We start from the raw sequence: 20,916 nt of genomic DNA on the forward strand, positions 1-20,916 counted from the left end.
TATGTATATTCATCCTAAATAGCCAGTCAGCGTTATTTTGGTGTTCTATACGACCAGGGGCTAGTGAAGGAACGTGCAAGCAGCCCATGGTGTTGAGCTTACAGAAGCTGACTCCCGCTATTAAGCACTGTCCAGTTCGAAAGTGTTTCGTCACTTCAGTTAAAACGACGCCCACTGCATATGCACCGCACATATAAGTAGTGGGGGGGGGACTATTGGGTACACTTTGACCTTGAAATAGGAAAAGGTCACGTATGATAAATATGAATGAGGATAGGGTGAAACCTTGAGTACAATTTGACCTTGGGTAGGGGTATAACAATGGAGTAGGGGTAGAAATACGGTACGAATTGACCTTGACTGTAGAGGGAGAATATGAACATAGTGGGTTAAAACTTTGGGTACAATTTGACCTTGCTGATAATAGAAAATAGTGGATGAGTCATACAGTGTGTGATGGTATACGGACTGGCCCACCAGGCAATCCTAAGGGGTAATAAGGAGTAGGAAGCGATAATCCCTATACAATAGACAGCTCGTGCCGCCGGTTAATGAGAGAGATAATCTTTAGATAATAGACTGTATGTAGTGGCTGAGCTGTGTCGGCGGACTATTGTATTAATGATTACATTGTGTACGTTGGAAGTGAGCGTTGGTCTGACTTAACCTTTGGACACTAAGGAAGAGAGGGCGCCCACATGCTAGCGGTCTTTGGGTTTGGCTTACTATGGCTACCGAGATTCGATCGATACGGGAAGAAGACTCTATTGTCCCTAGCTGAATTTTTAATCCTTTGAACTACAGTGTTTTACGTCTCGTTACCCTGTACATGTATACGTTTCACAAATTCAGTCAGAGCGGAGCATTACTGTTGTTCGTTATTGCGGTACCTAAATGTAAAATACAGCATTATATAAAATTAAGAGTTCTGGGGGTGGCATGACGTCAGTTGGGATTTTTAATACGTAGCAAAGGGGTAAATTTATTCGTCGTGCTGTGGAATATTGTGCAGAAGTTCCGGCCAATATCCGACCTGAAAATTATCATTCGATAGTCATACCGATAAGTATAACACAAAACAAATTCAATGGACTTCACATATTGGTTTCTGGTAGGTTTGTACTGGTACCGTTTTATTTCCCGTTGTTCATCATTGATTTTTTACAATAATTATCTTAGTAATTTTAAGAATTACTACAAAGGTGATTACCGGAAGTTTGTTAACTTTGAAATCAGGGTTATTACATGTATTCATTATTTTTGGAACAATTTGTCTCTACAGACTGTTATCTTTTAGGCATGCTCCTCTTCGTCATGAAACAGTCCGGCAAATTTTTCAGCATGTTTAGGCAAAACTCTATTCAAGGCTTTGTTGACGTCCATGCCTTTATCAAGTTTTCCATCGAGATCATCCACAATGTCCTTGTGAGTTTCATTTTCCCTCAAATATAGGTAACTTGACAGGAACTCCTTATAGTTGTCGAAAAAGTCTTGTTTGACGGCCCAGAGGGTCTTTCTGTTTGCCTTCTGCCTGGCTTGATCTTCATCCATGCCTTCGTTGACGTACTTGTCATATTTTTCATCCCTCATTTCCCTATGTGTTTCTCTAGCTTCAGTCAGCCAATCTTGGTAGGCGGCATTGTCTTCCAAATCTGAACTGTCTTCATCCGAGGTTTCGTCATCGATCTCCTCAACAGAATCCGAGTTTTCGTCAGCTTCATTCATGTCTGATTCCTCCTCACCATGGATATTTTCCATGTGCCTCTCTAGATTAAACTTCCGTCCGAAGCATTTGTCACACTGGTGACAAGCATATGGCTTGGCTGTATAAATACCATTCATGTTGACTCTGCGAAGGATGACCTTTAAATGACACGAAACAAGTGAAAGCGTTCCATATATCCTAAATATACACGTATTTACTACTTCTGATTTGCATATTTCATTGTTTATTTTTTTATTGTTTTATTGTTCAAATTGGTCTTTTTATCGCTCAAACTACTCTATGCATTGCTCGTTTACTCGTTTTATTACTCTTTTACTCTTTTCATTGTTCAAATTGTTCTTTTTATCGTTCAAATTGATTTTTGTTTTTTTTTTTAGGTGTAAATTGATCTTTTCATTGTTAAAATATATTCTTTTCATTGCTCAATCGGATCTCCTATTTTTATTGTTCAAAACAAATTTCATATTTTTCAATTGGTCTCTTTATTGCAGAGGGAAGAAAACGCCAAGCCTACACAGTCCAATGAGATTACCAATGAGATTTGAGCAATGAAAATGAAAAACTTCATTCAAATATGAAGTTTTTTGATCTTCATCCATGCCTTCGTTGACGTACTTGTCATATTTTTCATCCCTCATTTCCCTATGTGTTTCTCTAGCTTCAGTCAGCCAATCTTGGTTTGCGACTACAGCTCCCAGTGTGTATCCGCACCTACTGCTTCGCCGCTCGCCCATCGCCATAGGGCGTGGAAGGGGTGGGTGGGTTGATGTCGTGACTTGCGCGTGAGTTGGATTTACGCAAAGTCGGTCTCACTCTCTCGTCCTGTCGCGTCCGGGTTCAGTGGCAAGACAGGGTCAAGACAGCTGGGAACGTGCACGGCAGGATGCCGGGGCTGCCGGAAAGTGACAAGTATGCCAGCAAACCGCCTCAGGGGCCCACTCCGGATTATCTGTAGAGGTTAACTCCTTTAGCCTTTGATTCTCCCGACCCATCCACAAGGCAGTGGAACTATTCGCCTAGCTGGAGATCTGATTCGTGGACACCAGGCGCGTGTCCCGCACGCCGGTGTGCCTGAATGCTGCACGTTAATAAAATTCGTTTTACCCATCTTCAGGTGACTTTTCCTAAATATAACTGGAGGAAGACAGAGGTGAAATTTCAATATTCAAAAAATTATCGTACGCGATAGGACGAACAACGTAAAATTCCCACAGGCCGACCGCGGAAAGGTTCCGGAAACTCGCTGCTTGACCTTTTACTTTCAGGCTCTACCCGCTTCGTAAGTGACTTCGTCACAAAGGTGGGCGCGCCACGATTTGCAGGCTCCTGTTGGGCGATCGCTGAAGTTGCGTGCTAACTTCCGGTTCCATGGTTCCACGTATAAACGGCAGTCAGCGTACAGTACTATCATTGTATTTAACTCTATATGAGTAGTGGGGGGGGACTATTGTATTAATGAAAATGAAAAACTTCATTCAAATATGAAGTTTTTTGATCTTCATCCATGCCTTCGTTGACGTACTTGTCATATTTTTCATCCCTCATTTCCCTCTGTGTTTCTCTAGCTTCAGTCAGCCAATCTTGGTAGGCGGCATTGTCTTCCAAATCTGAACTGTCTTCATCCGAGGTTTCGTCATCGATCTCCTCAACAGAATCCGAGTTTTCGTCAGCTTCATTCATGTCTGATTCCTCCTCACCATGGATATTTTCCATGTGCCTCTCTAGATTAAACTTCCGTCCGAAGCATTTGTCACACTGGTGACAAGCATATGGCTTGGCTGTATAAATACCATTCATGTTGACTCTGCGAAGGATGACCTTTAAATGACACGAAACAAGTGAAAGCGTTCCATATATCCTAAATATACACGTATTTACTACTTCTGATTTGCATATTTCATTGTTTATTTTTTTATTGTTTTATTGTTCAAATTGGTCTTTTTATCGCTCAAACTACTCTATGCATTGCTCGTTTACTCGTTTTATTACTCTTTTACTCTTTTCATTGTTCAAATTGTTCTTTTTATCGTTCAAATTGATTTTTGTTTTTTTTTTTAGGTGTAAATTGATCTTTTCATTGTTAAAATATATTCTTTTCATTGCTCAATCGGATCTCCTATTTTTATTGTTCAAAACAAATTTCATATTTTTCAATTGGTCTCTTTATTGCAGAGGGAAGAAAACGCCAAGCCTACACAGTCCAATGAGATTACCAATGAGATTTGAGCAATGAAAATGAAAAACTTCATATTTGAATGAAGTTTTTCATTTTCATTGCTCAAATCTCATTGGTAATCTCATTGGACTGTGTAGGCTTGGCGTTTTCTTCCCTCTGCAATAAAGAGACCAATTGAAAAATATGAAATTTGTTTTGAACAATAAAAATAGGAGATCCGATTGAGCAATGAAAAGAATATATTTTAACAATGAAAAGATCAATTTACACCTAAAAAAAAAAACAAAAATCAATTTGAACGATAAAAAGAACAATTTGAACAATGAAAAGAGTAAAAGAGTAATAAAACGAGTAAACGAGCAATGCATAGAGTAGTTTGAGCGATAAAAAGACCAATTTGAACAATAAAACAATAAAAAAATAAACAATGAAATATGCAAATCAGAAGTAGTAAATACGTGTATATTTAGGATATATGGAACGCTTTCACTTGTTTCGTGTCATTTAAAGGTCATCCTTCGCAGAGTCAACATGAATGGTATTTATACAGCCAAGCCATATGCTTGTCACCAGTGTGACAAATGCTTCGGACGGAAGTTTAATCTAGAGAGGCACATGGAAAATATCCATGGTGAGGAGGAATCAGACATGAATGAAGCTGACGAAAACTCGGATTCTGTTGAGGAGATCGATGACGAAACCTCGGATGAAGACAGTTCAGATTTGGAAGACAATGCCGCCTACCAAGATTGGCTGACTGAAGCTAGAGAAACACATAGGGAAATGAGGGATGAAAAATATGACAAGTACGTCAACGAAGGCATGGATGAAGATCAAGCCAGGCAGAAGGCAAACAGAAAGACCCTCTGGGCCGTCAAACAAGACTTTTTCGACAACTATAAGGAGTTCCTGTCAAGTTACCTATATTTGAGGGAAAATGAAACTCACAAGGACATTGTGGATGATCTCGATGGAAAACTTGATAAAGGCATGGACGTCAACAAAGCCTTGAATAGAGTTTTGCCTAAACATGCTGAAAAATTTGCCGGACTGTTTCATGACGAAGAGGAGCATGCCTAAAAGATAACAGTCTGTAGAGACAAATTGTTCCAAAAATAATGAATACATGTAATAACCCTGATTTCAAAGTTAACAAACTTCCGGTAATCACCTTTGTAGTAATTCTTAAAATTACTAAGATAATTATTGTAAAAAATCAATGATGAACAACGGGAAATAAAACGGTACCAGTACAAACCTACCAGAAACCAATATGTGAAGTCCATTGAATTTGTTTTGTGTTATACTTATCGGTATGACTATCGAATGATAATTTTCAGGTCGGATATTGGCCGGAACTTCTGCACAATATTCCACAGCACGACGAATAAATTTACCCCTTTGCTACGTATTAAAAATCCCAACTGACGTCATGCCACCCCCAGAACTCTTAATTTTATATAATGCTGTATTTTACATTTAGGTACCGCAATAACGAACAACAGTAATGCTCCGCTCTGACTGAATTTGTGAAACGTATACATGTACAGGGTAACGAGACGTAAAACACTGTAGTTCAAAGGATTAAAAATTCAGCTAGGGACAATAGAGTCTTCTTCCCGTATCGATCGAATCTCGGTAGCCATAGTAAGCCAAACCCAAAGACCGCTAGCATGTGGGCGCCCTCTCTTCCTTAGTGTCCAAAGGTTAAGTCAGACCAACGCTCACTTCCAACGTACACAATGTAATCATTAATACAATAGTCCGCCGACACAGCTCAGCCACTACATACAGTCTATTATCTAAAGATTATCTCTCTCATTAACCGGCGGCACGAGCTGTCTATTGTATAGGGATTATCGCTTCCTACTCCTTATTACCCCTTAGGATTGCCTGGTGGGCCAGTCCGTATACCATCACACACTGTATGACTCATCCACTATTTTCTATTATCAGCAAGGTCAAATTGTACCCAAAGTTTTAACCCACTATGTTCATATTCTCCCTCTACAGTCAAGGTCAATTCGTACCGTATTTCTACCCCTACTCCATTGTTATACCCCTACCCAAGGTCAAATTGTACTCAAGGTTTCACCCTATCCTCATTCATATTTATCATACGTGACCTTTTCCTATTTCAAGGTCAAAGTGTACCCAATAGTCCCCCCCCACTACTCATATAGAGTTAAATACAATGATAGTACTGTACGCTGACTGCCGTTTATACGTGGAACCATGGAACCGGAAGTTAGCACGCAACTTCAGCGATCGCCCAACAGGAGCCTGCAAATCGTGGCGCGCCCACCTTTGTGACGAAGTCACTTACGAAGCGGGTAGAGCCTGAAAGTAAAAGGTCAAGCAGCGAGTTTCCGGAACCTTTCCGCGGTCGGCCTGTGGGAATTTTACGTTGTTCGTCCTATCGCGTACGATAATTTTTTGAATATTGAAATTTCACCTCTGTCTTCCTCCAGTTATATTTAGGAAAAGTCACCTGAAGATGGGTAAAACGAATTTTATTAACGTGCAGCATTCAGGCACACCGGCGTGCGGGACACGCGCCTGGTGTCCACGAATCAGATCTCCAGCTAGGCGAATAGTTCCACTGCCTTGTGGATGGGTCGGGAGAATCAAAGGCTAAAGGAGTTAACCTCTACAGATAATCCGGAGTGGGCCCCTGAGGCGGTTTGCTGGCATACTTGTCACTTTCCGGCAGCCCCGGCATCCTGCCGTGCACGTTCCCAGCTGTCTTGACCCTGTCTTGCCACTGAACCCGGACGCGACAGGACGAGAGAGTGAGACCGACTTTGCGTAAATCCAACTCACGCGCAAGTCACGACATCAACCCACCCACCCCTTCCACGCCCTATGGCGATGGGCGAGCGGCGAAGCAGTAGGTGCGGATACACACTGGGAGCTGTAGTCGCAAACCTGCACACGGCGGCTCAGGATATCAGGTCGCTCTCTACTGGACCCCGAAGCAGAAGTGGAGTTCGGCAGCCCCCCTGAGTGACCAGGAAGCCCTATTTAGGATCACTCTGCTTGCCTTCCAGCTTGAGGACGGGGCTGGTAAAGGTGCTCTAAAATAGCCTGCCTCACTACAACCTGGCCAGCATACCGCGTCTGGCGGGATCCCTTTCATGTGGTCGAAATCAGAAAGGAAAGAAATTGTTGGTACTCCTTCTAGCATCTTGGAATATCTAAACCAAGGCAGAAAGACCAGAGAAAAGACTTCTCTTGTGACCAGAGACTAGCCCTTTACAAAGTCGACATCGCATCTCTAAGTAAACCCTGCTTTCCAGACAAAGGCCAGCTGACAGAGATTGACGACTATACCCTTTTTTAACTGGACTGAATGAGGTTGTGAAGAGCGACGTACGTGAGGCCCGCGTGGCTTTGCCATCAAAACCCAACATCTGAAGAAACTAGCCAGCATTCCAGAAGGTCTCAGTGACCCCCTTAATAAAATGCAACTCCCCCTGGGCAGGGGAGTAGCGCCACATTTATCAGTGCCCATACGCTCCTACTCCGCGATGACTAATCCCGAAGAAACCAAGGACAAGTTCTACGCAGGACTAGAGACTCTTACTTCTACTGTACCACAGTCAGACTAGCTCATCGTCCTTGGTGACCTCGATGCCCGTATTGGTACAGACCACCAGTCCTGGGACAGAGTCATCGTAAAAACGGAGGGAAATGCAACAGCAACGGCTTCCTCCTGCTTAGGATCTGTGCCAAACACAACACAATCACAATCTGCCACCAACACTATGTTCCGCCTTATAGCCTCAACAAGAGGTCATAGATGCACCCGTTCTAGGCATTAACATCTCATTGACTACATCATCGCTAGGGCAAAGGACAGGCCAGACGTGCGGGTTACCAAGGCGGCGTGTCGTTTAGACTGTTGGACGGGTTATCATCCCATCATCTTTCTAAAATGAACCTCCACATACTGCCCAAGAAAAGGCCATAGGGGCAGAGAGTTGCCAAGAAATTTGACTTCCCAAAACTGAAATGCAGAAGAGCTCGCGGCACTTCTTGACATTACACTAGCTCTGACTCCCAGCCCAGTTCTGACATCGAAAAAGAGTGGGAATCCTTCGAAACTACAGTCCACTCAGCCGCCCTCCAGGTCCTTGGCCTAGCAACCAGAACTACCAGGACTGGTTCTGCGAAAATGATGTCCAAGCCCAGACGCTGGTGGAAGAAAAATGTCAGTCCCTGCCCACCAGAGTGACCCTGCTTGAACAGCAACGTAGTCTGCCTGCAGCAGGCACAAAACGGTCCCAACCGATCTTCCATCAATGCGGAATGTCGGCTCAGGAGCAAGGCCGATGAGATCCAAGGCTTTGCTGACTTACACAACACCAAGAGGTTCCACGATGCCCTGAAGTCAATATGGACTACCGTCATTCGGCTTATTACCCCCTGCTTAGTGCAGATGAGAAAACTCTGCTTACTGACAAAAACCAGATCATCGAGAGGTGGGGAGAACATTTCGACAACGTGCTGAATCGGCCGGCGTCCATAAACGACAAAGCCATCGCACGCCTCCCCCCAGTGCCAGTTAGCCCAGACCGTGACATCCCCCCTTAGTGAAGAGTAAAGCCTTCAAGCATAATGTCTTCCGGGAAAGCGCCCCAACCCTGACGCCATCCCCACCGAAGTATTCAACTCAGGTGGCCTAGCTCTCCTCGCCCACCACAGTGACCTCTGCCAGTCGATGTTGCAACAGGAACAACTTCCCCAGGATTTCAGAGATGCTTCCATTGTTTACATAGACAAGCGTAAATGGAATCGCCAATTCTATGACAACTACCACGGGATCTCTCTCCTGTCTATCGCCGGCCAGATCCTTGCCCGCGTACTGCTCAACAGTCTCCTGGAGCACCTGGAGCAATTATCCCCGAGAGCCAGTGTGACTTCCGCTTAGGCCGTAGGACCACGGACAAGGTGTTCGCCGCCCGCCAACTCCAGGAGAGAGCATGGAGAAGCAACAAGACCTGTACATCACCTTTGTTGACCTGACCAAAGCCTTCGACAGGGTCAGTAGAGAGGGGCTCTGGAAATCATGGGGAAGTTCGGATGCCCTCACAATTGTCCGCCAATTTCACGACGGCATGATGGCCTGTGTGCTGGACAACGGTGAGGCAACTAACGCTTTGCCTGTGACAAACGGAGTCAAGCAGGGCTGTGTTCGTACCCCTACACTGTTCAGCATGATGTGCTCGGCAATGCTGACTGACGCCTTCAGGGACAGCAACCCTAGGTCCACATCAAGTACATGTTCGATGACAAGCTGTTCAACCTCAAGAGCCTGCAGGCCGTCACGAGGGTAAAGGAGACTGTGATCAGAGAAGCTTGTATTCGCCGACGACTGCACCCTTAACGCTTCGAGTGCGCACGAGTTGCAATTGGAGATGGACAGCTTCTAAGATCTTTCTGCGACAGTTTTGGTCCTACAATCAGTACAAAGAAGACTGAAGTGATGTTTTAGCCTGCCCCTGGCAACCAACAACACGAACTGTACATCACAGTGAAGGGACGGAAACTCCAGGCCGCTGACAACTTCTTCAACCTGGGCAGTATTCTTTCTTGCTCCACCAGCGTCGATGCCGAGGTCAGTATAATCGCATCTCCAAAGCAAGCAGCGCCTTTGGGAGACTCAGAAACTCCGGGAGAGGAGAGGAATCACACTTTCCACGAAGATTAAAGTCTACCATACAGTTGTGCTCACCACTCTCCTGTACGGCTGCGAAACCCGTACCCTCTACCGACGGAATGAACGACAGTTGAAGTTGTTCCATCTTCGCTGCCTCCGCAAACTCCTCCACCGCTGGCAGGACAAGATTCCCAACACGGAAGTCTTAAAACAGGCTGGAACCCCTAGTATAATCTGCACGGCACAGATCTGCTGGGCTGGCCACGCATGCGCCCGATACCAGCATCCCGAAACAGCTCGTCTACGGGAAGCTGTGAAAAGGAAACCGCTCAGCTGGGGGGCAGAAGTTTCAAGGACAGTCCGAAAGTCGCTATCAAAGTATACGTTTAACATCAGCGTTGAATCCTAGGAAATCCTCGCCGCCAACCGCCCGGCGCGGCTCATCCGCCAGGATGCACGCTGTAACAGTTAATACCTGAGCTCCACGTGCCGGCATACCACGCACACTTTTCAAATTCTTTTAACTCCCTTTTGGTTGGGTGCACTCTGCAGGTATATAAGACTGCCGCGCACAGTTCTTCATGTATTTTAGGTTTTCGGAAGTGACTAATGGGTAAATGTTTGGCAGGATATTTCTCTTTTGGGTCAGATAATTTTCAGTTAATTTAATTTGTTAGTAACTCATGAAAACAAATTGCACATTGCTAAAATTTGTGCACGTTCCTATCCAAGAGTTCCCAAGCGAGCTATCAGAAATCAACTTTCAGGCTACTCACCGCGCTGCATAACGTGGCCTTGATAGTACACCGTAGTATGCATACGCATGTGGAATGATCAGGTTCCTGGAAAGCGTGACGCGCACGCAAGTAGGTCGAGGGCAGCGTGTTTGTGTCAGAATCTGCACTGCGCAATATATGACAAATGTATGTACATATCGGAAAGATTGCGAGAAGAAAACGTTAGAATCACACGTAGGATGTCGGCCCGAATTTTGTGCCAGTTTCTGCCTGGTGTAGGATGTGGGCCAGTTCCTAGAATAAGAAATTTCACACTTTTCCTTCCCTGTTTCATGGTATTGTTTGTGTAAACCATTCTTGATAAAACCGAGCATAAAGGGCGTGTAGTAAAAAGCCATGCTTTTGTTTACTTTTTTTTAGTTTAGTGGCAAATTTTTAGCCTAACGTCTGACCGTTAGGCCAGCCTATATCATGTAGGCCTATGCTATACCCACTGCCTTCTGTGGCATTGCTTTTGATCACTGAAGTGTGATTGCCGACTCTGCATCATATGAAAAGACAAATCGTCCGTCAATGTCCGTCAAACAAGTCGACTCATCCTCAGGCATATCAGGTGGGTGTGTGTTGCTGGGTACCGGTCAACTCGGTCCGTACCCAACTCGGTCCCGAGCCAACTTGGTTCCTATGACTATGAGAAAATGTATGTCGGAGATCATTATTAACAACAGACATTAATTATTTCATTGGGTGGTACATGGTCAGATATAGTCCCTTCGCCCATTCACCACTTCGCTCACAAGATGCCCACTGACATTGGCAATGTCTGCAGGGCGGTGCGTGATAAAGAATAGCATCTTCGTTGGACTTCAGCTCAAGGTTGAAATAAAATTTCTGTTTGCAGTTTGAAAGAATCGGGGAGAAAGGAAAAGACTTCTGTCTTTGCTTTTCACATACGGTATCAGATTGAGAAAAATTGTTATCGATTTCCAGTCTTTTTATATGTCCATTGATAATTGGATTTGTATCAGTTCTTGTAAAATGAAACAATTCGATGCTAAATGTAGTTTGTAATTTTGAATGGTTTTAAACACGTAGGGCCTACATGTATTTTCTACTGTGTGTTATTTCCTGTTTGTTATATTCATTATGTGTAACTAATGTAATTCATGTACATGTATGCAATTCGGATTTGCGCTGCGAGTCATGATAATTTGATGTATTAAACCATGAAAGGCTTCCCTTTCAAATGATGTTGCGTCTCTTTCATCCTCGGTTTCTTTATTACTGAACATAATAAAAGCGAAGACCAAAAATTATATATAATGAAGCCTGAAAGAATCTAGTCTATCAACGCCTTGCTTGAAAAGTAGCCTTCCCAGTTGCAACCCCTAAATGGGACCGAGTTGATTTTGGACGGGGTCGAATTGGGACCGAGTTGATTTGGGACCGAGTTGACTTGGGACCAAGTTGACTTGTTGCATATTGAATATTGTCATCATCTCTTTGAGTGGCATCCTCTAATTTGTATTGTTGTTTTCTCCCCCTATATCGATAGTTTAGCCTGAAATGTCTTATTTTTGTACAAGGAAATTTGTAGTAAAATAACATGATTGTGACCCAGTAGAACTTTTCACTGCAAGATAGCTTGCACTCATTTTGAACTTAAAAAATGAGCATAGGCCGTTTTTTAATGTAAAAGCTGTACTGGTACATCAAGATTTAAAAACTAAAAGTGACCTACATCTGACTCTGGAAAATTTCATCAAGAGAGACACATCTTTTCCCTAAAAAGTACATGTATTGCATACAATCTATGTGGCTTTTGCCTGTTCTTTGTACGGTGGGATTTTATTTTGGTTTCCCACTGTAACTGAGTTTTTTGAAAGAGATTTGATTTTTCAAGAAACTGTCATTGTGCTTGGTTTTTTTGGCATCGACTTCTTGTGTTGAAAACAAAATTATTGAAATGTACGAAAGATAATTGAACTGGTTATAAATACAAGTAAACTACCGTACTGTAGATAGGTTTGCGGTAGCACCATGGATATATATCGCTTTTTAGCATATGGGGTTCTGAAAAGAACCGGTGGTACTCAACGTTTCGGACAGTACATGTATGCTCTGTCCATCATCATTATAGCAAAATTTTCCAAATATTATCGTGATTTTAAAATCACACCCCCACCATGAAATATCAGGAACAGAAAAAAGGAGAAAATACTTGTAACTAAGCCATGTTTAGATCTATGGATACATACGCATGGCAGAACCCATTTTCAAAACTACATGTGTTTGTACGCATGTACAAGTACATCCAGGTGGTTCTGTGTACATGTATGTGCTACATGTATTTGTAGATACATTTATACCGGTACATGTACCTGTAGATGCCTTTTGTCCTGTTACAGTGTACGTGATGCGTTCATCCCTAAGCCAGTTTCTCCACACATATTTATGCAAATTTGTGGGCTAGAATCTGTTTGTGTTGTTCTGTTCAAAGAGAAATGCTTCCCTCAGATTTTTAAAGGAATTTCTTCCTCACCACTTCCAGAGAAGACATGTACATGTACTAAGTTTCTTGTCCAAAATAAACAGAGCGTCTGAAATACGTATAAAGTATGTGTAAAAATGAAAGAGGGTGCCTCCATGTACGCGTACATGTTGGGAGAAGTGTGAGAAATTAACGGGAAAATTATCTAAACTGTTCAGGCCATGTCACGTGAGAAATATTGTGTAGGATTACCCAAACAGCTGTTTATATTACACATATATATACATGTACATGTATTTTCACCAGCTCCTCATATCAGCTGCCTGTTAATTTGTTTCACTGTACATTTTCTATGTAGTCCACTTACATGTACATGTACATGTATGTACCGGTACTTGTACAATTTTCTTTGCGGGGACGGGGTAATGTCTAGCAGTCCTGTCACTTAGTAATTTTTAGAGGTAAGTTCCTTGTAACACATTGTGAATTTCAGTCTTGTTTCCATTCCTCATTGTCATGATGTGTTCAGTCAACATGGTGGCATACAAGACTTCCCAGTGGAGGAGAACTCTGTTGCTCATTTGGTGCTGCCTGACTGTTCCACTAATGCCCCGGCCGCATTCAGCTGCTGGCACCGGTATGCTGGTTGCTGAAGGATGGTCTGAGAACACCACCAGCAGAGTTGGTGAGTACAGAAAAGACGCAAGTGATCTGACATAACTACCAAATACCGGTATATGATGTAGATAATTTTTAGCCTGTGATTTTTTGATGGGAATCTGATCCTTCTGAATGCAATGTGACACAACAAAATTGAAATGAAGCTGTTTCTTTCTTTTTTCTGCTAAAGGCTCTTCAGTCAAAATCTAGACTATACATGTAATCCTTTACGGCATGCAGTTTTGTTGCAGTAGTTGAGACAGACTTCACGACTATCAGAAAAGGAAATTCTCATTCCAAGCAAAGAAATCATTGATGCTGTGTTTTGTATTTTCTTCCAAATCCATGGATTGAGACCCGAATTCAGACAAATACTATACAGTGTATGCAAAACAAAAATCACTCTGACTTAACTCATTCCCCAGCCCCCTTCAGTAGAGCAAGTTTGCCAAAAGGATCTGTGAATCTAAAATGAGGTCCTGAGTAGTGGGCCTGCTAAAATTTAAGACTTCTGTCAAAAATTTGAAGCAGCTTTTGTTGATGTACATGTAGTTTTGTTCTGCATGGTTTGGCTTGTTCGGATTTTTTATCCCCAACCTTTGCTGCTAAGAGTATGTTCAGACTCTTCATTTGAAACTTTAATTAATATGGCTTTATCTTTTAACTTTATCTGAAAGTGATATGACAAATCTGGTGTTACATAGAGAGAATTCAGGGAAAAAGAAATACGGTACCGGGTCTCTGTGGTTGACTCACCTTTGCATTTGTTTATGTCATTCTGCTTACTGGTAATGACATCTGAGAACAGGGCACACGTACCGTACATGTATGTGGATATCAATTACATTGTACATGTACATGTAGGAAGAAATTAATTTTGGTTTTTTCCTTTTTGAAAATACTGATTCAATTTGCAGCTCGACATGTACATGTACATATTATTGTTCACAGGTTGAAAACGGTAGCAAGAGAGGTCAGGTGGCACTCTTTACAATAGTAAATGGCACCTTGTGTGCAGAAAGTGCCCATTGAACTCTTTTGTACCACTTCATACTTTGTTTGCAATGGACATGCATTTGTGTTTTTTTCTCCCTTTGTTCCAGTTCGGATCTTCCCCCCAATTTTTCCCCCCAAACAACTTTTAACTATGCACTGTCAAAGTAGGGTAGGTCAGGAAACAAGAAGCTCAGGAATAGTACATGTATATGTACTTTTGTTTTTTTCCTCGTTGCGTTTGTCCCGTGCAAGAACTTTGAATAACAGTGACTTCATGCCAAACCCAGTCAAAACCAATTTACTGCACAGGCATATGACACCTTCGATTTATAAAGAATTGTAACACATGAACAGAAGACTGGTCGTTCCTGTGCCCAGGCTACCACATTTCTTCAGTGCTGTCACTGGAATTGTACAATGTACAACTGGTGTCTTGTAGATCCAATTCCACCGGACCCTGCATCAGGTTTGCACTGCTTCAGCTACGATTTCAGTCAGGTTACGTGTACGTGGATGAGAGGAGGCCAGAATGACAGCGTGAATTCCACCGACATCCTCATGTACAGAAAAGTACCAAGGTAACTTTGCAAATTTTTTGACCTGTTGAAGCAGAAGGGTTCATCTAAAAACAAAAAACTTGTTTACAACACGATACATGTACATGTACATATATGTATCACGATATATGGGTTGTGACACAATACATATTGCGATACGCAAAATGTGACATGCAACATTAACAAAATGAAAACCAACACAGCTGAATTGAAAAATGTCCTTGCTGTATGCTTCCCACATACATTTGCATGTACCTGTACTCGAGCTAAGTAGACTCAAAGATGCGCATGGAGATTTTCATTGAGTTTGTTATTATATGTCCAGAGCTAATAGCTCCGTGGTACATGTATGTGAAACAGAAGTTTCAGCATTAAAGTGAGTCACATACATGTAAGCACAGACCTGAGTATATTGTGATTTCAAGATCAGTGTACATGTACCCGGTAACAATGAGATGTGCTGCCTAAAATGACACCACAGTTTTGCTTACGTGTGTTAAAAATCGGATTCGCATGAAAACCAACAAGCCATCAGAGTAGCCCTTTAAAATAGCAACGCATGTGAAAATGAGTTGTATTGGGACTCACATGTGTGTTTCAAGGCTTGCACATGTACATGTACATGTATTTAAAAATACCGGTAACGGCATTGCGTGTACGAGTACCTTACAAGTATCCTTTTAATTTTGGATAGTTTTGATGGCTCGAATAACTTCCTAGCTCAGTGTGCCTCAGTGTTATTAAACATGTTAAAGTACCGGTACAGAAAATGAATAAGGATAACTACTCAACACAGGATTTAAGGGCAGGCCAGGGTAGACGCTTTGACACTTGGACAGAGTGGGACATCTTCCTTCCGGATGCTTTTGTGGAATTATGGTTCATGGCGACTCTGAACAGGGAGTTGTGGGGAAGAACTTGCCACAGGAAATCAAACCTTGGTGATCTGCCAGTTCCAAATAAAACAGCAGGGCAGCATAGCCAGCCTGTGGTCCAGAGTTTACACAGGTGCATGCACATGTATTCACCGGTCTTTTTGCAGAAGACCTCCTGAATTATCCGAAATCGGCCACACTGCTTCAAGCCAAGATTTGTTTTTTACATGTACCTGTATGTACAATGTACATGTAACTTTCACGGGTCATCAAGGCTCATGCAGATTAATAGTGGCTGGATCTGCACTGTACATACATGTACATGTGTCTAGTTCTCAAAGTTTTGTGAAATCCTCCCAAATCTTCTGGTGAATTTTGAAAGGTCTTAGAGGAGATATTAAAGGGTTAATTCATGTTGTGTTCCACACGTTGTGGAACACAAGAAGAACAACACACTACTAGTTCTTGTCAATAAAACAGTCAGAAAGGACTCCCATGGTACTTTGTATATTTTGGTTCCTTTTTTGTTCTTTTAGAATTAAATATATACCTCATATTGGTCTTCAATTTATCTCAGTTATTGTTGTTAATGTGTTGTTGACACCTACCATAATTTTTGGAAAATGAACCACCCAGTGTACAAATGTATAAGACACAGTATGCAAAATTGGCAAATTAAGGTTTAAAATCATCATACATGTACAAGCTTACATGTATGCGTATACATGTAAGTCACGCCACAGTGCTGATGATCCAGCCATGAAGCAACAGTACAGTGCGTCAGTGGTTATGTACAGTCCTAATAAATGTAAGAAAAGTATGAACGAATGTCGCCCCCAAAAAGTCATTTTATATTGTCAAATTTAATATTTATTGTGGGCTGGATGATTTTCCTGTGTGCGTGGGCCGTGCGTCAGCTCTTGCCCGTTTTTCCCCAAGCGGCCAGTAAAAATTATGCAGTCAGGGACATGCATGAACAATAAAATCTTGTCAACTCCAAGTCAAGTAAATCTAAAGATTGTTTTCATCTTGTAGACCGACTATTTCTTGCCAAAAGAATAGGCTTCTTTGTAAAGGAAAAAACCTCTGTAACTGTCCACAACATGACATCTGGTTATCTCAAAGTTTTTGTGACGCCAATCAAAAAACACTGCCAAATTGCTTCAAAAATGAAAAATCTGCCACGAAACCTTGGTTTGAGTCATCACATTGGAACTGCTCGTGTTTCATGCATGCATGTTGCATGCGGCACATGCACTGCACACACCACTGCGACCACGACAAACCCAGTTTTCAGGCTGGCCTGAATGCTGCCGCAGACCCTTTTGTGGACAGTCCAATCACTGACACTTTCCAAGAACCACGTGACCACAGGAAGTGTTGTCAGCAGAAAGCCCAAGTGAAAAATTCTGTGGCATGTCAAGCTGAACACGATCGGCGAAAAGACGGAAGATGTGCCACACAAAGGCACACCACTGAAGCGATTGGTTTTCTTTTAATGGTAGAAAGAATTCTTTAGACAACAACAATAAAAAAAATCTTTGTAAAATTATTATTTGTCTGCCAAAAAAGTACACCATGAGAATGAATAAAAAGTGGGGAAATAATCACCAAAAATGTTGCCACAGTAGAGCATGTCAAGTTTAGGATAACGTACACATTTCATGTATGTGTTTCATGACTCCGTGACTCGGGGAATTTTGTTAATAACTCAAAATCCGGACAACTCAAATTTTTGTTTATTTTCCAAGATTCAAGTTAGTAGATGTAAATGGCAATCAATGAAAACTTGAGTACCACCAGCACGTGGTACGCATTGCCCGGCCACGGTTTTTGTGACTGATTTTATCCTTCAAAGTTTGCCGTGCCGTCTGCAGGCCTTGCTCAAACTTTTTTTCCTTGCTAGTCCACTGGGCTAGTTCAATGGATATTTTACTAGCCCGTTTTAGAGTTTTACTAGCTTGTTTATAAAAAAAAATGTTTATGTTATCAGCTTACCAATGCAGAATTTGTCATTTCGGAAAATAAAAGGCTCATGGTATAAATAAATAAAGAGGCATGTATGTCAGTAAAAGTCACTGGAGTCACTGGTCACGGAGCCAGGATCAAAATCATCTCTTTGCTCCATTTTTCCTATCGTTTGGGTTGCTAACATTTGGCAAAAAATGCTACTACTTTTTGCTTACTTTCCGACCTTCGAACATGCGCGGTGAACGAGAGAAAACTTTTTTCAATCAGAAGAGGGTGCTGTTTGGCTTTGTGTTTACTTTGTACCAAATGCTTTCAGGGACTCCTGCAATGCCCAGTAAAGCTAGTTGTTGTCGGAAAAATTGATAAGGGCCCCCCCAAAATACTTCTGGTTTCCGTTTACCCACCGACCCTTACTTTTTTGCACGACCCTAACATTTTTATCAGCAAGTTAGAAAACCAATTTACAAAATTAAACAAAATAGAAATTAATGCTGATGTCTTTTCTGTCTTTACAAAATATCTTTCAACAACCCTCTCTCATGTTAAAACGCTTGTTTTTATATATTTTCCTACTTAATTTGCAATTTTTGAAAAGAAACTTCTGTCATTTTCACGAGTTCCACTCATGTTTTGCTGTCGCAGTAGTGAAATTTTGTGTGCAAAGCTCAATGCATGAAAGTAAAGCTGTGCTGGTTCCTACCACGCTGTGGCCATGCAAAAGAACACGAGATCGAAATGTGCTAACCAGTCTTTACGTCCCAGTCAGGAGTCGATCAAAACTACATCAGTGTCGCATGTAGCCATACAGCTGCAGGTCGAAAAAACATCGATGTTGCAAGAGGATTTCTTCAAGTTAATTTACAGAACTTGGTTTCTTGGTTATGTATTTTTTTTCTGTGTTTACGAGTTCCTGCCACATGGTTTATCGCCTGTCTGGATGCATCATGTATGCTTACCACGCGATACACCGACATTGCTGGCTAGTTTGCCATCGTGATTACCTGACTAACTGTGTGTGATTGTCCATAATTCTTGTGATCTGTCAACTGCAGAAATTTTACTTATATCAAGACATGTTTTATAATTGTTTGAGACAATTTTTGAAAGCTTTCATCCCCATTCAGGCTATTACATCAGCACAAAAAATTGACCAAACAAAATTCTGACCTACCGCAGGGATCTGCCGCTGCCGGTCGGCGCCGGTCGGGCCCGACCGGCACGCAGAATTGCCGACCGCCACAATCTGCCAAATCAACTTTTCCGACCGGCACATATTCCCGACAAGAACCCAAATAAAATAGCATCTTGGTCGAGGGATCGATCGTGAAGATATGAAGATCGTGAAGAAACCGTAAAATTTCTTCGTAAATTTCACTTTGCACTGCCATGCATACCGTCTGCGCACCAACGTACGTGCATATGCAACATATCTGGACCAAATATTAACATGAACCAATAGGAGGCTTTGTTACGCGCAATGCACGTGTACATAGTGCGTAACGAATCTTTCCATTGGTTGGAAGGCCACACATAGGCTTGCATATGCAACGCTCTCATCTCAGTGTGCGAAGATCGGAAAACCCCCTCTCCATGATGTACAGCGTTGTTTGTCCAGTTCCGCATTTTACCCAGTTCCACAACTTGAAAAGAAAATTTGGCTTAACTTTCAGAAAGACAAAATTGCAAATGACCCCATTCACACTTCGTTTAATTAAACACTTAAAAATCTGGCAGAAAAACAATTTCACATGTACTTGCAAAACTGACAATCGACTGTGACTGCTTTTCGCCGCGCCGACCACGGTTAGCAACATTCGGTGCATGTATTTTCTGCTCGATGTTGCATAAAACGATCACTGCGATCGTTTTTTAAACCAACGATCGCACCGCATTCGTTAATTGTTGTTTATCCCACGGTGAAAATATTAACTCCGCAATTTTTTATTCAAAAGTAACAGCATGATTTTGCCTTTTCCGTAAACGAGTTCCGTATGGCAAGATACACGCGCTCAGTATGCACGTGACACATGGCCAAATGTGTCTGAAAAGCAAATGGCCAATCCACATTATGTTCATGTAGACTTTAAAATGACTGTTCAGAAAACCCCTGCACACATTTATGAATGTCGTTATCCATATGCATACTGTACGAACTTTTGTACAAAGAAAATAAGGAAAATATTCCGCCAAGATTTTGCATGTTTCGCTTTATTTTCAACACACACAAAAAAAATGAAAAATGATTTGAATAGCAATGAAAAATTATGGGCATCATAGAGATAGAAATTAATTCGATATTTAAGGGATTTACAGAATAAAATCAATATTTATTTCTACTCTTTTTTTTTTCTAATTCAATTGCCCGTCTAAAATTATCACCTCATCCTAGTTGACCAAAATTACAAATTTTCAATTTTTTTTTAGTAAATTTCAGACATGAGATCCCTAATTCTAGGCTGTGTATACACAGCTGAAAACACCCAGAAAGTGCTGTTTCCGGCCATCTGGGGGCTTTTAGATTCCAAAAATTTTCTGCTACACTCCGTGCCAACCGATGGTGGCGCTCCGCTTAGATAGTCCTGCCGGCACTAAAACCATCCTGGCCAGAACCCTGCTACCGATACTATTTTTGAGAGGCATGTACATGTAGTCAGAAGCAGAAGTGGCCTAAAAAGTAGACGAGAATAGTGTGCACGTGTGGTATAGCACTGTACCATGTGCTATGCTACACCAGCACTAAAAACCCACCAGTCTACTCTGTTCATGGCATTCACGGTCGCTTATCGCCCTGTCACGCGAGAATCACGTTTCAAAAACTCAAGTAAAAACACATCCACAACAACTCGGTTTTTGCGATCTTGTATTTATTATCGCAACAAGTATTATATATTTTGATCTAAGTTTTAACAGGTAGGCTTATTCTGAATTTTTCACCAGCCCACCGGGCAACCAAGGAACCAAGTTTAGGTAGCCCGGAGCATTTTTCGCTAGAAGTTTTATGCCGGGCTGGTACTATTTCAAGGCCTGCGTCTGGTGTATTAGCTGTAGAGACCTTTTCAGCATGA

At 42.1% G+C, this 20,916-nt stretch overlaps 1 protein-coding gene across 4 annotated transcripts in view; it reads left to right on the forward strand.

Moving 5' to 3' along the window:
* The window catches only part of LOC147795417 (receptor-type tyrosine-protein phosphatase delta-like), a 36,509-nt gene that overhangs the window by 11,653 nt on the left and 3,940 nt on the right, over window positions 1–20,916 (forward strand). For 2 of the 4 annotated variants that reach the window (XM_087131943.1, XM_087131944.1), the window contains exons 3-4: window positions 13,322–13,477; window positions 14,888–15,026. In XM_087131943.1, coding sequence (XP_086988069.1) covers window positions 13,327–13,477; window positions 14,888–15,026 — 290 coding nt within the window. In that variant the 5' untranslated portion in view covers window positions 13,322–13,326. Of the gene's footprint in view, window positions 1–10,528; window positions 10,915–13,321; window positions 13,478–14,887; window positions 15,027–20,916 lie in introns of those variants that run through there. The other 2 variants (XM_087131941.1, XM_087131942.1) reach the window with 2 other exon arrangements.

The sequence above is a fragment of the Acanthaster planci genome, unplaced genomic scaffold, assembly GCF_054643075.1.
Source record: "Acanthaster planci isolate LZ-2023a unplaced genomic scaffold, COTS_SCS Contig33, whole genome shotgun sequence".
Classification (NCBI taxonomy): domain Eukaryota; kingdom Metazoa; phylum Echinodermata; class Asteroidea; order Valvatida; family Acanthasteridae; genus Acanthaster; species Acanthaster planci.